This window comes from Dendrobates tinctorius, unplaced genomic scaffold (assembly GCF_039654945.1).
Source record: "Dendrobates tinctorius isolate UK_male_01 unplaced genomic scaffold, ASM3965494v1 ptg000232l, whole genome shotgun sequence".
Classification (NCBI taxonomy): domain Eukaryota; kingdom Metazoa; phylum Chordata; class Amphibia; order Anura; family Dendrobatidae; genus Dendrobates; species Dendrobates tinctorius.
Window position 1 is genome coordinate 5,063,730 of NW_027361899.1, and position 16,271 is coordinate 5,080,000.

Below are 16,271 nucleotides of genomic sequence, written 5' to 3' on the forward strand. Positions count from 1 at the left end.
ATACTGAAAGCCATGAGATTCTATGAGCTGTCCCAGGCCAAAGGTGTAAATAGAGAACAGCAGGGGCCCTAGGACTGAACCTTGTGGGACTCCGACAGATAGGGGGCGAGGTGAGGAGGTGGTGTGTGAGTGGGAGACGCTGAATGTCCGGTCTGTTAGGTATGATGAGATCCAGGAGAGGGCCAAGTCTGTGATGCCGAGGGATGAGAGGGTCTGTAATAATAGGGAATGGTCCACTGTGTCAAAGGCAGCCGACAGGTCCAGGAGGAGGAGGACAGAGTAGTGTCGCTTGCTCTTGGCAGTTAAGAGGTCATTGGTGACCTTAGTAAGGGCAGTTTCAGTGGAGTGGTGTGACCGGAAGCCAGATTGTAAGCGGTCGAAGAGGGAGCAAGAAGAGAGATGGGAGGACAGTTCAAGGTAGACGTGTTGTTCCAGTAGCTTGGAGGCGTATGGGAGAAGTGATATAGGGCGATAGCTAGATACAGAGGATGGGTCAAGAGAGGGCTTTTTGAGGATAGGTGTGATGGAGGCATGTTTAAAGCTTGAGGGGAAAACACCAGTTGTTAGTGATAGGTTGAAGAGATGGGTTAGGGTTGGGATGAAGACTGTGGTGAGGTTTGGGATGAAGTGGGATGGGATCGGGTCGAGTGCACAGGTGGTGAGATGTGATCTTGAGAGTAGAGTGGAGAGTCGATCTTCTGTAATGGTGGAGAAGTTGGTTTTGAAGGTGGAGGGCTGGGAAGTCGGGAGGAAGGGCTCTGGGGGTTGTTGACCAAAACTGTCCCTGATGTTATCAATTTTCTGCTTGAAAAATGAGGCAAAGTCTTCAGCTGAGATGAGTGGGGAGGGAGGAGGTGCTGGGGGGCGGAGGAGAGAATTGAAGGTGTTGAATAACTGTTTAGGGTTGTGAGACAGGGAGGATATGAGAGATGAGAAGTAGGTTTGTTTAGCTGTGGCGAGTGTGGTCTTGAAAGTAGTGAGGGACTGTTTGAATGCGATGAAATGCTCGTTGGAGTGGGATCTTTTCCATCTGCGCTCAGCAGCCCTGGAAGCTCGCCTCAGCTCTAGATGCACTGTAGATGTAGATGCACTGTACCCGCGGTATATAGGGGTAGATGCACTGTACCCGCGGTATATAGGGGTAGATATACTGTACCCGCGGTATATAGGGGTAGATACACTGTATCCGCGGTATATAGGGGTAGATACACTGTACCCGGGTATATAGGGGTATATACACTGTACCCACGGTATATAGGGGTAGATACACTGTATCCGCGGTATATAGGGGTAGATACACTGTACCCGCGGTATATAGGGGTAGATACACTGTACCCGCGGTATATAGGGGTAGATACACTGTATCCGCGGTATATAGGGATAGATACACTGTACCCGCGGTATATAGGGGTAGATACACTGTATCCGCGGTATATAGGGGTAGATACACTGTACCCGCGGTATATAGGGGTAGATACACTGTATCCGCGGTATATAGGGGTAGATACACTGTACCCGCGGTATATAGGGGTAGATACACTGTACCCGCGGTATATAGGGGTAGATACACTGTACCCGCGGTATATAGGGGTAGATACACTGTACCCGCGGTATATAGGGGTAGATACACTGTACCCGCGGTATATAGGGGTAGATGCACTGTACCCGCGGTATATAGGGGTAGATACACTGTACCCGCGGTATATAGGGGTAGATACACTGTACCCGCGGTATATAGGGGTAGATACACTGTATCCGCGGTATATAGGGGTAGATACACTGTACCCGCGGTATATAGGGGTAGATACACTGTACCCGCGGTATATAGGGGTAGATACACTGTACCCGCGGTATATAGGGGTAGATACACTGTACCCGCGGTATATAGGGGTAGATACACTGTACCCGCGGTATATAGGGGTAGATGCACTGTACCCGCGGTATATAGGGGTAGATCGTGTTGATCTCTCTATTTCCTCTTCTATTTTGGCTTTGGTCCAACTTCATCCTCCCAGCTCCCTCTGCGGCCTGTACCACCTGCTGCTGGGGGGTTCCTCGGTACAGTCAGCACATCAGGGCTTGTTTTTCTGATAATTAAGCTTCCTCTGATCATTCTTCATTCGTTCCCAGTATTTTCTTGATTTCCTGTCAGGATCATGTAATGTCTGGACTCAGGTCGGGACTGAATACCTCACAGTACAATGTACCCCCCCCAGTGGCGGAATGGTTTCGTCCTTTTCCAGCTGATTTCAGGTCTGTGCCTCTTCGCCTGAACTGAGACTCCAGAGAGGACTATACCATTAAGTAAAGAGGGGTGCTGGGACTTATGGAGCACATTTTGGTAGAGCTGTGACCGTGGAGGCGCCGGTAATACCGCGGTGCCTGATATTTCTGGTCGTTTATGCTGTGGTGACAGTGACATCTGTGGCTTGTGGGTGGCACCGCTCTCCTGTGCCGCGCTCCAGGGTGGCTGCTCCCCCATTTTGCAGTTGGTACGACCCGCCTCCAGCTGACCGGCCTGGAATCACGGTTTGGAGCCTCGGACTGGTCGCCCCGGAGTCGCCGCGTTCCGCCGGCCCCGTCCCCGGCCGTTATCCTGTGAGGGTCCCGGACAGCTCAGGGGCAGCAGGGAGTGCGAGCGGCGCGGAGACCCTGGCCTTGGTGTAGAGAGAGCGGCCCAGGCCTGTGAGACATGGGAGACACCGGCAGCGAGCGGAGCAAACCGCCCAGCCTCCCCCCGCGCTGCCCCTGCGGATTCTGGGGGTAAGAGACCGGGCACCGAGGGTGGGGGGCGCAGGCTCACCTCAGAGACCCTGTGCGGCCCTGACCCCGTACACCGCCACGCCGCACGGCCCTGACCCCCGTACACCGCCACGCCGCACGGCCCTGACCCCCGTACACCGCCACGCCGCACGGCCCTGACCCCCCCGTACACCGCCACGCCGCACGGCCCTGACCCCCCCGTACACCGCCACGCCGCACGGCCCTGACCCCCCCGTACACCGCCACGCCGCACGGCCCTGACCCCCCCGTACACCGCCACGCCGCACGGCCCTGACCCCCCCGTACACCGCCACGCCGCACGGCCCTGACCCCCCCGTACACCGCCACGCCGCACGGCCCTGACCCCCCCGTACACCGCCACGCCGCACGGCCCTGACCCCCCCGTACACCGCCACGCCGCACGGCCCTGACCCCCCCGTACACCGCCACGCCGCACGGCCCTGACCCCCCCCGTACACCGCCACGCCGCACGGCCCTGACCCCCCCCGTACACCGCCACGCCGCACGGCCCTGACCCCCCCCGTACACCGCCACGCCGCACGGCCCTGACCCCCCCCGTACACCGCCACGCCGCACGGCCCTGACCCCCCCCGTACACCGCCACGCCGCACGGCCCTGACCCCCCCCGTACACCGCCACGCCGCACGGCCCTGACCCCCCCCGTACACCGCCACGCCGCACGGCCCTGACCCCCCCCGTACACCGCCACGCCGCACGGCCCTGACCCCCCCCGTACACCGCCACGCCGCACGGCCCTGACCCCCCCCGTACACCGCCACGCCGCACGGCCCTGACCCCCCCCGTACACCGCCACGCCGCACGGCCCTGACCCCCCCCGTACACCGCCACGCCGCACGGCCCTGACCCCCCCCGTACACCGCCACGCCGCACGGCCCTGACCCCCCCCGTACACCGCCACGCCGCACGGCCCTGACCCCCCCCGTACACCGCCACGCCGCACGGCCCTGACCCCCCCCGTACACCGCCACGCCGCACGGCCCTGACCCCCCCCGTACACCGCCACGCCGCACGGCCCTGACCCCCCCCGTACACCGCCACGCCGCACGGCCCTGACCCCCCCCGTACACCGCCACGCCGCACGGCCCTGACCCCCCCCGTACACCGCCACGCCGCACGGCCCTGACCCCCCCCGTACACCGCCACGCCGCACGGCCCTGACCCCCCCCGTACACCGCCACGCCGCACGGCCCTGACCCCCCCCGTACACCGCCACGCCGCACGGCCCTGACCCCCCCCGTACACCGCCACGCCGCACGGCCCTGACCCCCCCCGTACACCGCCACGCCGCACGGCCCTGACCCCCCCCGTACACCGCCACGCCGCACGGCCCTGACCCCCCCCGTACACCGCCACGCCGCACGGCCCTGACCCCCCCCGTACACCGCCACGCCGCACGGCCCTGACCCCCCCCGTACACCGCCACGCCGCACGGCCCTGACCCCCCCCGTACACCGCCACGCCGCACGGCCCTGACCCCCCCCGTACACCGCCACGCCGCACGGCCCTGACCCCCCCCGTACACCGCCACGCCGCACGGCCCTGACCCCCCCCGTACACCGCCACGCCGCACGGCCCTGACCCCCCCCGTACACCGCCACGCCGCACGGCCCTGACCCCCCCCGTACACCGCCACGCCGCACGGCCCTGACCCCCCCCGTACACCGCCACGCCGCACGGCCCTGACCCCCCCCGTACACCGCCACGCCGCACGGCCCTGACCCCCCCCGTACACCGCCACGCCGCACGGCCCTGACCCCCCCCGTACACCGCCACGCCGCACGGCCCTGACCCCCCCCGTACACCGCCACGCCGCACGGCCCTGACCCCCCCCGTACACCGCCACGCCGCACGGCCCTGACCCCCCCCGTACACCGCCACGCCGCACGGCCCTGACCCCCCCCGTACACCGCCACGCCGCACGGCCCTGACCCCCCCCGTACACCGCCACGCCGCACGGCCCTGACCCCCCCCGTACACCGCCACGCCGCACGGCCCTGACCCCCCCCGTACACCGCCACGCCGCACGGCCCTGACCCCCCCCGTACACCGCCACGCCGCACGGCCCTGACCCCCCCCGTACACCGCCACGCCGCACGGCCCTGACCCCCCCCGTACACCGCCACGCCGCACGGCCCTGACCCCCCCCGTACACCGCCACGCCGCACGGCCCTGACCCCCCCCGTACACCGCCACGCCGCACGGCCCTGACCCCCCCCGTACACCGCCACGCCGCACGGCCCTGACCCCCCCCGTACACCGCCACGCCGCACGGCCCTGACCCCCCCCGTACACCGCCACGCCGCACGGCCCTGACCCCCCCCGTACACCGCCACGCCGCACGGCCCTGACCCCCCCCGTACACCGCCACGCCGCACGGCCCTGACCCCCCCCGTACACCGCCACGCCGCACGGCCCTGACCCCCCCCGTACACCGCCACGCCGCACGGCCCTGACCCCCCCCGTACACCGCCACGCCGCACGGCCCTGACCCCCCCCGTACACCGCCACGCCGCACGGCCCTGACCCCCCCCGTACACCGCCACGCCGCACGGCCCTGACCCCCCCCGTACACCGCCACGCCGCACGGCCCTGACCCCCCCCGTACACCGCCACGCCGCACGGCCCTGACCCCCCCCGTACACCGCCACGCCGCACGGCCCTGACCCCCCCCGTACACCGCCACGCCGCACGGCCCTGACCCCCCCCGTACACCGCCACGCCGCACGGCCCTGACCCCCCCCGTACACCGCCACGCCGCACGGCCCTGACCCCCCCCGTACACCGCCACGCCGCACGGCCCTGACCCCCCCCGTACACCGCCACGCCGCACGGCCCTGACCCCCCCCGTACACCGCCACGCCGCACGGCCCTGACCCCCCCCGTACACCGCCACGCCGCACGGCCCTGACCCCCCCCGTACACCGCCACGCCGCACGGCCCTGACCCCCCCCGTACACCGCCACGCCGCACGGCCCTGACCCCCCCCGTACACCGCCACGCCGCACGGCCCTGACCCCCCCCGTACACCGCCACGCCGCACGGCCCTGACCCCCCCCGTACACCGCCACGCCGCACGGCCCTGACCCCCCCCGTACACCGCCACGCCGCACGGCCCTGACCCCCCCCGTACACCGCCACGCCGCGCGGCCCTGACCCCCCCCGTACACCGCCACGCCGCGCGGCCCTGACCCCCCCCGTACACCGCCACGCCGCGCGGCCCTGACCCCCCCCGTACACCGCCACGCCGCGCGGCCCTGACCCCCCCCGTACACCGCCACGCCGCGCGGCCCTGACCCCCCCCGTACACCGCCACGCCGCGCGGCCCTGACCCCCCCCGTACACCGCCACGCCGCGCGGCCCTGACCCCCCCCGTACACCGCCACGCCGCGCGGCCCTGACCCCCCCCGTACACCGCCACGCCGCGCGGCCCTGACCCCCCCCGTACACCGCCACGCCGCGCGGCCCTGACCCCCCCCGTACACCGCCACGCCGCGCGGCCCTGACCCCCCCCGTACACCGCCACGCCGCGCGGCCCTGACCCCCCCCGTACACCGCCACGCCGCGCGGCCCTGACCCCCCCCGTACACCGCCACGCCGCGCGGCCCTGACCCCCCCCGTACACCGCCACGCCGCGCGGCCCTGACCCCCCCCGTACACCGCCACGCCGCGCGGCCCTGACCCCCCCCGTACACCGCCACGCCGCGCGGCCCTGACCCCCCCCGTACTCCGCCACGCCGCGCGGCCCTGACCCCCGTACTCCGCCACGCCGCGCGGCCCTGACCCCCGTACTCCGCCACGCCGCGCGGCCCTGACCCCCGTACTCCGCCACGCCGCGCGGCCCTGACCCCCGTACTCCGCCACGCCGCGCGGCCCTGACCCCCGTACTCCGCCACGCCGCGCGGCCCTGACCCCCGTACTCCGCCACGCCGCGCGGCCCTGACCCCCGTACTCCGCCACGCCGCGCGGCCCTGACCCCCGTACTCCGCCACGCCGCGCGGCCCTGACCCCCGTACTCCGCCACGCCGCGCGGCCCTGACCCCCGTACTCCGCCACGCCGCGCGGCCCTGACCCCCGTACTCCGCCACGCCGCGCGGCCCTGACCCCCGTACTCCGCCACGCCGCGCGGCCCTGACCCCCGTACTCCGCCACGCCGCGCGGCCCTGACCCCCGTACTCCGCCACGCCGCGCGGCCCTGACCCCCGTACTCCGCCACGCCGCGCGGCCCTGACCCCCGTACTCCGCCACGCCGCGCGGCCCTGACCCCCGTACTCCGCCACGCCGCGCGGCCCTGACCCCCGTACTCCGCCACGCCGCGCGGCCCTGACCCCCGTACTCCGCCACGCCGCGCGGCCCTGACCCCCGTACTCCGCCACGCCGCGCGTCCCTGACCCCCCCCGTACGCCGCGCGTCCCTGACCCCCCCCGTACGCCGCGCGTCCCTGACCCCCCCCGTACGCCGCGCGTCCCTGACCCCCCCCGTACGCCGCGCGTCCCTGACCCCCCCCGTACGCCGCGCGTCCCTGACCCCCCCCGTACGCCGCGCGTCCCTGACCCCCCCCCCCCCGTACGCCGCGCGGCCCTGACCCCGTGTGCCCTACACTGGTACTCTGACCCCCATTACCCCCACACTGTTCACCCTCCCTGACAATATGCAGCACCAGATGATTGTAATCCTGATTTTTGTGGTCACATTTACAACTTTTTTGCTTAACTTGTGCGCAAATATAATTCACGCTCCTCCCAAACTTCCCCTGGATTTTAAGCTACAAGTTTTGATGAAAATGTTAGGTTTGTGGGCGATATTTTCTCGTATCATGTGAAAGTGTCACCGTTGTTTTGATTTTTCTTTCCTTACTCAGTAGCACATGTAAAAATAAGAAACTTTGTGATAGATCTTATCAGAGAAATCTGCTTTCTGCGCCAGCACTGATCTCTGTCACAGGATTTTGTGAAAACAGATTTATACTTTCCTGAGAGGAGATGACAGCTGGTGCTCATAGAGTTCTATGCTGATGAGGAGGAGGAGCTCTGCTTGTAGCTCCTCCCCTCTACATAGAATCTTATCAGCACCAGCTGTCATCTCATCTTCACTGAATTTTACCTGACAATTGAGAATTTTTAGAGTCTGGCCACGTTCACACGATCAGTATCCGGTCAGTATTTTACATCAGTATTTGTAAACCAGCAGTGGGTGATAATCCAGACGTGGTGACGAGTTTCTATGACACTTCTCCTCTGATTGTTCCTCTCCTGGTTTTGGCTACAAATACTGATGTAAAATACTGACCGGATCCTGAATGTGTGAACGTGGCCTAAATGATGTGTTCAGAAGGAAAAACGGAGCAGATTTCTCAGATAAGAAACATCACAAAATTTCTTATTTTTTGCTTATTATTGATTCACCATTCATGAAATAACAATGACCACAATGGGCACTGTAACCACAAGAATAAAGAGCGCCAGAGTCTGCGCTGGAGTCATTGATCCCGTGCACCTTAGGGAAGTGACAGTTTTGTGTTATTGAGACTCTATGTTCTCACCCCCTTGTCTTATGGTGCTTCCACATTGAGTTTTGGCACCCCTTAGGTGACCCCCATTAGGGTTTACGTCTGGACCTCCGGCAAAACGTGATTCGGATGTATGCGCCGACAGGGCCATAGACTGTAATGGTGCCTACAGGGCAAAATGTGTACTGATGTGCGTCATTTTAGGGAGTTTTCGCCTACAGGAGGTGGACAATTGGCTGTAGTAGACTACCTCTACAATATTTAGGATGAGTTCCTATAGTTAGTATTTACAAAATTTTTGTTCTCTGCAGTTCAGAACAGAATTATTGTAAGGTTATTTCAATGTGAAGCGAAAAAAGAAGAAATATGCAGCACTCACCGATATAGCTGAAAAACTGTGCATCTTTATTTCACATGAATTCCATCAATAGATATGTGGACATGCAGGACGTTAGAGGAATGCTATGGGAGGGAGGTGCCGGTCCACAGCCGTTTCGCGATTACTCGCTTCTACGGGTCCAGGTGGACCTCCCTCCCCTAGCATTCCTCTAACGTCCTGCATGTCCACACATCTATTGATGGAATTCATGTGAAATAAAGACGCACAGTTTTTCAGCTATATCGGTGAGTGCTGCATATTTCTCCTTTTTTCGCTTCACATTAAAATATTCATGTTTTTTGACTGAAATATATACCGCAATACTTCAGATAAATAGCTCCGTCTGTTAATGTGGTGATTTGTGTGCCCTAGTATGCCGTTCATCTGTTTGTTCTTTGCTGGGGTTATTGTAAGGTTATACATTGTACATATATTAGTCATGGCCAAAAGTTTTGAGAATGACACAAATATTAATTTTTACAAAGTCTACTGCTTCATTTTTTCTAATGGCAATTTGCATATACTCCAGAATGTTATAAAGCGTGATCAGCTTAACAGCAATTACTTGCAAAGTCAATATTTGCCTAGAAAATGAACTTTATCCCCCAAAACACATTTCAACATCATTGCAGCCCTGCCTTAAAAGGACCAGCTAACATCGTTTCAGTGATTGCTCCATTAACACAGGTGTGGGTGTTGATGAGGACAGGGCTGGAGATCAATCTGTCATGATTAAGTAAGAATGACACCACTGGACACTTTAAAAGGAGACTGGTGCTTGGCATCATTGTTTCTCTTCTGTTAACCATGGTTATTTCTAAAGAAACATGTGCAGTCATCATTGCACTGCACAAAAATGGCCTAACAGGGAAGAGTATCGCAGCTAGAAAGATTGCACCTCAGTCAACAATCTATCGCATCATCAAGAACTTCAAGGAGAGAGGTTCCCTTGTTGCCAAAAAGGCTCCAGGGCGCCCAAGAAAGACCAGCAAGCGCCAGGACCGTCTCTTAAGTGTTTCAGCTGCAGGATCGGGCTACCAGCAGTGCAGAGCTTGCTCAGGAATGGCAGCAGGCAGGTGTGAGTGGCAAAGAAGCCACATCTCTCCAGAAAAAACATCATGGACAGACTGATATTCTGCAAGAGGTACAGGGAGTGGAGTGCTGAGGACTGGGGTAAAGTCATTTTCTCTGATGAATCCCCTTTTCGATTGTTTGGGACATCTGGAAAACGGCTTATTCGGAGAAGACGAGGTGAGCAAATATTGACTTGCATTAACTCATTCTAACTGTCAATATAACCTTTTGTTACTCATAATATGATTGCAATTATATTTCCGTATGTGATAAAAACATCTGACAAACACACATAAAAACCAGAGGCCAGCAGATCATGTGAAAATATAATATTTGTGTCATTCTCAAAACTTTTGGCCATGACTGTACATTACTGATCCTTTATTTTTCTCCAGAGCTGCACTCACTATTCTGCTGGTGCAGTCACTGTGTACATACATTACATTACTGATCCTGAGTTACATCCTGTATTATACTCCAGAGCTGCACTCACTATTCTGCTGGTGGAGTCACTGTGTACATACTTTACATTACTGATCCTGAGTTACCTCCTGTATTATACTCCAGAGCTGCACTCACTATTCTGCTGGTGCAGTCACTTTGTACATACATTATATTACTGATCTCAGTTACATCCTGTAATATACTCCAGAGCTGCACTCACTATTCTGCTGGTGGAGTCACTGTGTACATACATTACATTACTGATCCTGAGTTACATCCTGTAATATACTCCAGAGCTGCACTCACTATCCTGCTGGTGCAGTCACTGTGTACATACATTACCTTACTGATCCTGAGTTATATCCTGTATTATACTCCAGAGCTGCACTCACTATTCTGCTGGTGCAGTCACTGTGTAAATACATTACATTACTGATCCTGAGTAGAGATGGATGGACCCCTGGATGTTTGGGTCCAGCGTGTTTGGTTGAACAGTTAAAAAAATAAAAAAAAAGTTTGGTTCGGGTATCCAAACCCGGATCCCATTCACTTGAATGGATTGCCCGAACATCCATTGTTTGCCACGCTGTCTTTTGCATGTCATTGTGACAAACACTGCCTCTGATTGGGGTAAGATTATTCTCACCAGTCATAGTGTCCTCCCTTGCTGTCAAACGACAGCGTGAATCCGCAACTGTGACCGGAGGTAAAAAGTTTCTCCGCTCACAGGCGTCGGCTGATGGGACTACAACACCCATCAGCATACGCCCGCTGCTGCTAATAAGAGGGAAAGCAGGTGTAGCTGATAGAAATATCAGCTGGCGACTGCGCTATAAGTAAATAAGAAAGACATTGGTTCCCCTGTATTTTTGGTAAGGAGCCAGGCAAAATTGACTGCTGTGAGCTGCAACCCTCAGCTGTCAGCTTTATCTTGGCTGGTTACAAAAAAATAGAGGGGTCCCCATGCAGTTGTTTTTTAATTATTTAAATAAATATTAAAAAAAAAGCTTAGGTCCTCTCCATTTTTGACAACCAGCTGAGATAAAGCATTCAGCAAGGGGCTGGTGTTCTCAGACTGGTAAGTGGCCATGAATATTGACCCCCTCCCAGCCCAAAAATAGCAGCCCACAGTCGCCCAGAATAGGCACATCTATTAGTTGTGCCAATTCTGATGCTTTTCACATCTTTTCCCATTTGCCCTGTGCTGGTGGCAAATGGGGTAATATTTGTGGGGTTGTTGTCACCTTTGTATTGTCTGGTGACATCAAGCCCATGGCTTAGTAATGGAGTGGCATGTATAAGACACCTATCCATTACCAATCCTATAGTTATATTGTAAACAAACACACAGCCAGAATAAAGTCCGCTTATTTGAAATTAAAAAAAAAAAAAACCCAACCTTCAACCCCACTTGCCACCTCTACAGGGCAAGTGGGAAGAGGGAGGCTAAGTGCCAGAATTGGCGCATCTTAGAGATGCGCCTTTCTGGGGCAGCTAAGAGCTGATGTTTTGTAGCCTGGGGGGGCAGTATCCATGGCCCCTTCCTAGGCTATTAATATCAGCCCGCAGCTGTCTGCATAACCTTTGATTATTAATTATAGGGGGACCCTACATCATTTTTTTTTTTTTTTTTTTTTTTTTTTTTTTTTTAGGGTCCCCCATTTTAATAGCCAGTAAAGTCTAAGTATGCAGTTTTGGTCTGATATTAGCCTGGGAAGCTCCATGGGTATTACCCTCTTCCCAGGCTATAAACATTGGCCCCCAGCCAAAGGCTTCCCCTCTGCTGGTTACGAATATTATGTGGGAGCCCACGCCATTTTTTTTTCAGAAAAATAATTTTCTATTAAATACATGTACGGTAAGCTGTACACACTGTACTAATGAATTGCCGGCTTTTCTTCTATGTTATATATACATATGTGTGTCACTGACCTCTATATATCTCTATTCTATCTGTCTATATCTATTTTATTGTAACCTGTCACGCTGTGATTTTACTGTATGCAGCAGATGAATTGACGGCTTTTATTCTATCTAACATATGCTGTATGTGTGTTTTGAAGAATATTTCCTTTGGAAATGATGTGTAAATGACATAGTGAGTTGCTCTATGTAAAAGCTCATGTTATAATCACACTGCACTCGGATGTAAATCGGATGCTAGGTGTGGAAAATCGGATTGTACTCGCATTATACTCGTGCGACTCTCAGCACGGAGACTCGGACCGATTTTTCAAACGTTTAGTGCGACTCCAGCCTAAAAGTGCTTATCGGTAAATTAGATTATCATAAAAAACTGAATTTATTTCAGTTCTTCAATTGGAACAGTGACTCTCCTCTATTCTATGGAGTCATTACACACAGAGTGATCTATGTCACGGGTTTATTTCTGGTAATGTTGATGACTATGGCTTACAGCCAATGAAAACCCAAAAGTCATTATCTCAGGAAATTAGAATAATTAACAATAAACCCCTGTAAAGGCTCCTAAGTGTTTATAAAGGTCCCTTAGTCTTTTTAGGTAGCTCCACAATCATGGGGAAGACTGCTGCCCTGACAGATGTCCAGAAGGCCGTCACTGACACACTCCACAAGGAGGGGAAGCCACAAAAGATCATCGCTAAAGAAGCCGGCTGTTCACAGAGCGCTGTATCCAAGAATATTAATGGAAAGTGGAGTGGAAGGAAAGTGTGGTAGAAAAAGGTGCACAAGCAACCGGGATAACTGCAGCCTGGATAGGATTAAGAAAAGGCCATTCAGTAATGTGGAGGAGATTCACAAGGAGTGGACTGCTGCTGGAGTCATTGCTTCACACCACACACACACGTCTCCAGGACATGGGCTACCAGTGTCACATTCCTTGTGACAGCCACTCATGACCAATAGACAACGCCAGAAGTGTCTTACCTGGGCCAAGAGAAGAAGAACCGGACTGTTGTCAATGGTCCCAGAGTCTGGAGGAAGAGAGGAGAGGCCACAATCCAAGCTGCTGGAGGTCTAGTGTGAAGTCTCCACAGTCAGTGATGGTTTGGGGAGCCATGTCATCTGCTGGTGTAGGTCCACTGTGCTTTATCAAGACCAAAGTCAGCGCAGCCGTCTACCAGGACATTTTAGAGCTCTTCATGCTTCCCTCTGCCGACAAGCTTTATGGAGATGGAAATGTCATTCTCCAGCAGGACTTGGCCCCTGTCCACACTGCCAAAAGTACCAATACCTGGTGTACACACAACAGCATCACTGGGCTTGATTGGCAGCAAACTCGCCTGACCTTAACCCCATAGAGAATCTGTGGAGTATTGTTAAGAGGAAGATGAGAGACACCAGACCCAACAATGCAGACGAGCTGAGGGCAGCTATCAAAGCAACCTGCGATGTCTCCATTTTACAGAGTAAGATGAGAGGAGTTCCACCTCTCCCAGATCTTCCCAAATTTACCCGGGCACCCTCTGTTTCGATACAGTGTACGTTCATATGGGATAATCGAATTCACTAAATCAATCCAGGTCCTAAGGGAAGGACATGAGCCTTCAATCCACCGCAATGCCAGAACCTTTCGTGCCATAAATGGCGTCTCCCGTAAAAAGATCCCAGTATAGTGGTCCCAAGTCTCCTCATCCCATACCCCAAACAAACAAACCAGCGGCTCAAGGGGAACAGGAGCGTGACCCAGGGAAGTTCATAATGATGTCACCTCTTTCCAATATTGTGCGCTGATGGGACACTGCCAGGTCATGTGACTAAAATCTGCATCTAGTAAATGACATCTCAAACATTCCGATGATTGGAGTCGGCCCATCCTGAAGAGTCGTGTCGGATATGATTGATACAATTATATATATCATAAACCATTCTGTTATTAATAGACGGCGATACCCCAACCGAAGACTCCAGAACTTCTTCCCACTCCTCTCTGTGTATCAGGGACGAGCCTTTCCCATCTCCCTTTAACCAAGTTTATGGTGGATTCCGCCCCTACTGACAGCATATATGTGTACGAAGAGGATATGAGACCCTGGGGACCCTGTGATTTAAGGATTCCTACTGGGGTAGAGACGAAATAGCACTGTCTGCACCTACTGATATCATGTGCGACTGAAAGGCCGACCTTAGCTGCAGATAGCGGAAGAATTGGGATCTCGGGGCATCGCATTTAACCTGTATTTGTTCAAAAGATAATAGGGTTCCATTATCATGCAAATCACCTATAGAGGAGACGTTATGTTGGGTGTTCTAGTAGTGTCGGAAGATAACTACTATTCCACAAGGGCATTTCAGCTACAATATCCCCAAAGCCAATCACCCTCTTAATCTGTTTCCACACTGATCGCGCCAGACGAAGTAGGGGCAGCAGACGGGGGGACATTTATTTTCCACGATTCCAAGAATCCCAGTGGACAATTAGCACGTGCGGCATGGAGCAGGTGGTTCTCAGAGTTAGGGAGATAATCACCGGGCATCCACTTATAGCTTTGGCCAGTCCAGCCAGGTAATATAGAAAAGTCTGGTAACGCTGCCCCCCCCCCCCCCCCTTTTTAGGTCTTTGCAGGATAGACAGCCTGAGTTTGGGCATAGTTTTCCCCCCATACAAAGGACGTAATTTGGGAGTTCAATTTCCCAAAGAAGGCCCTGGGTACCACCACAGCACTGTGTTGAAGAGAATAGTTAAGCTTAGGGAGTAATATCATTTTAATTAAATTAATGCGTCCGGCTACCGACAGCGGGAGTTTACTCCAAGATGCAAATTTAGCTTTAACCGTTTCCAACAGTGGATGTATGTTAAGCCTCCAATCAAGTGTGCTGCTCTGAGATATATAAACACCCAAATATTTAAAGCTTGGTGCAATAGGCAATGAGGAGAGAGTCTCAAGTCGTGGCATCATGGCATGGGAGAGGGGCATCAGGGCGGATTTCTCCCAACTTATATACAGGCCAGAGTATTTGCTAAATTTATTTAGTGGCAATCACCCGTATCCGTGCTTCTTCCACTCTATCCATAAATATCACCATATCGTCAGCATATAGGCCTATGGTATCTGCCCGATCCGCTATTTCTATGCCCAAAATATTAGGGGACGATCTTATACGAATTACCAATGCCTCAATCGCAAGAGCAAAAAGGGCCGGGGAGAGGGGACACCCCTGACGGGTTCCCCTATGTAGTGGAAAGGACTCGGATATGGAGCTATTTACAAAGACACGAGCTTTGGGTTTCATGTACAATATATTGACCCATTTTATAAACCTATCACCAAATCCATATTTCTGTAAACATGCACAGAGAAAAGGCCATTCAAGGGGATCAAATGCCTTGGCCGCATCCAGCGATGCCAATGCCCATTTGTCATCTGGTATCGTAGAGCTATATTGGACCACAGACTGGACTCGTCTAATATTAACGGAGGTGCTTTTACCCGGCATAAAACCGGTTTGGTTGGGGTGTATAAGTTCCAGTATAATTGAGATCAGCCTGGTGGCCGAAATTTTTGTAAAAATCTTATAATCCACAATCACTAACGATATGGGGCGATAAGATCCACAGTCTAAAGGGTCCTTCCCCTCCTTTCTAAGCACTATTATATTAGCCTCGCAGAAGGACTCCGGCATGGATTGCCCCCCCCCCCCCTCCCCAAATCCCCTTAAACACGATCAACAGAAGTGGCGCCAATATCTCTCGGGATTTCCTGTATAGGGTGCGCAGATCGTGCGCAGGCCGTGCGCTAGTTGCGCTTTGACCTGCGCTGCGCACTTTTGACGGTGCGCCGTGCGCGCCAAAATCCGAAAAGTTTGATTTTGGCGCGCACGGCGCACCGTCAAAAGTGCGCAGCGCAGGTCAAAGCGCAACTAGCGCACGGCCTGCGCACCCTATGCTAAAGATGGGGTGCGCCGATCGCAGGCGCCGCTGTGCGCTAGGAGGCGGCGCTACAAGCAAGGGGCAGGCACGCCGGGCAGAGAGCCGGCTCGGGGGCGGAGCCACCCCCGGCCGTGCGTGCGCTTAAAAAGCGCTAATGTGAAACCAGCCTAATTTGATGGGAAACCCGTCCGGCCCAGGGGCCTTCCCGGAGG

General features: G+C 56.1%; 1 protein-coding gene across 2 annotated transcripts in view; it reads left to right on the forward strand.

Annotated features, from left to right (window-relative positions):
- The first annotated feature begins 2,323 nt into the window (after window positions 1-2,323).
- Window positions 2,324-16,271, forward strand: part of ZFAND3 (zinc finger AN1-type containing 3) — a 239,952-nt gene continuing 226,004 nt past the window's right edge. The window contains exon 1 of one of the 2 annotated variants that reach the window (XM_073556275.1): window positions 2,324-2,763. In XM_073556275.1, coding sequence (XP_073412376.1) covers window positions 2,693-2,763 — 71 coding nt within the window. In that variant the 5' untranslated portion in view covers window positions 2,324-2,692. The remainder of the gene's footprint in view (window positions 2,764-16,271) is intronic. The other variant, XM_073556274.1, reaches the window with a different exon arrangement.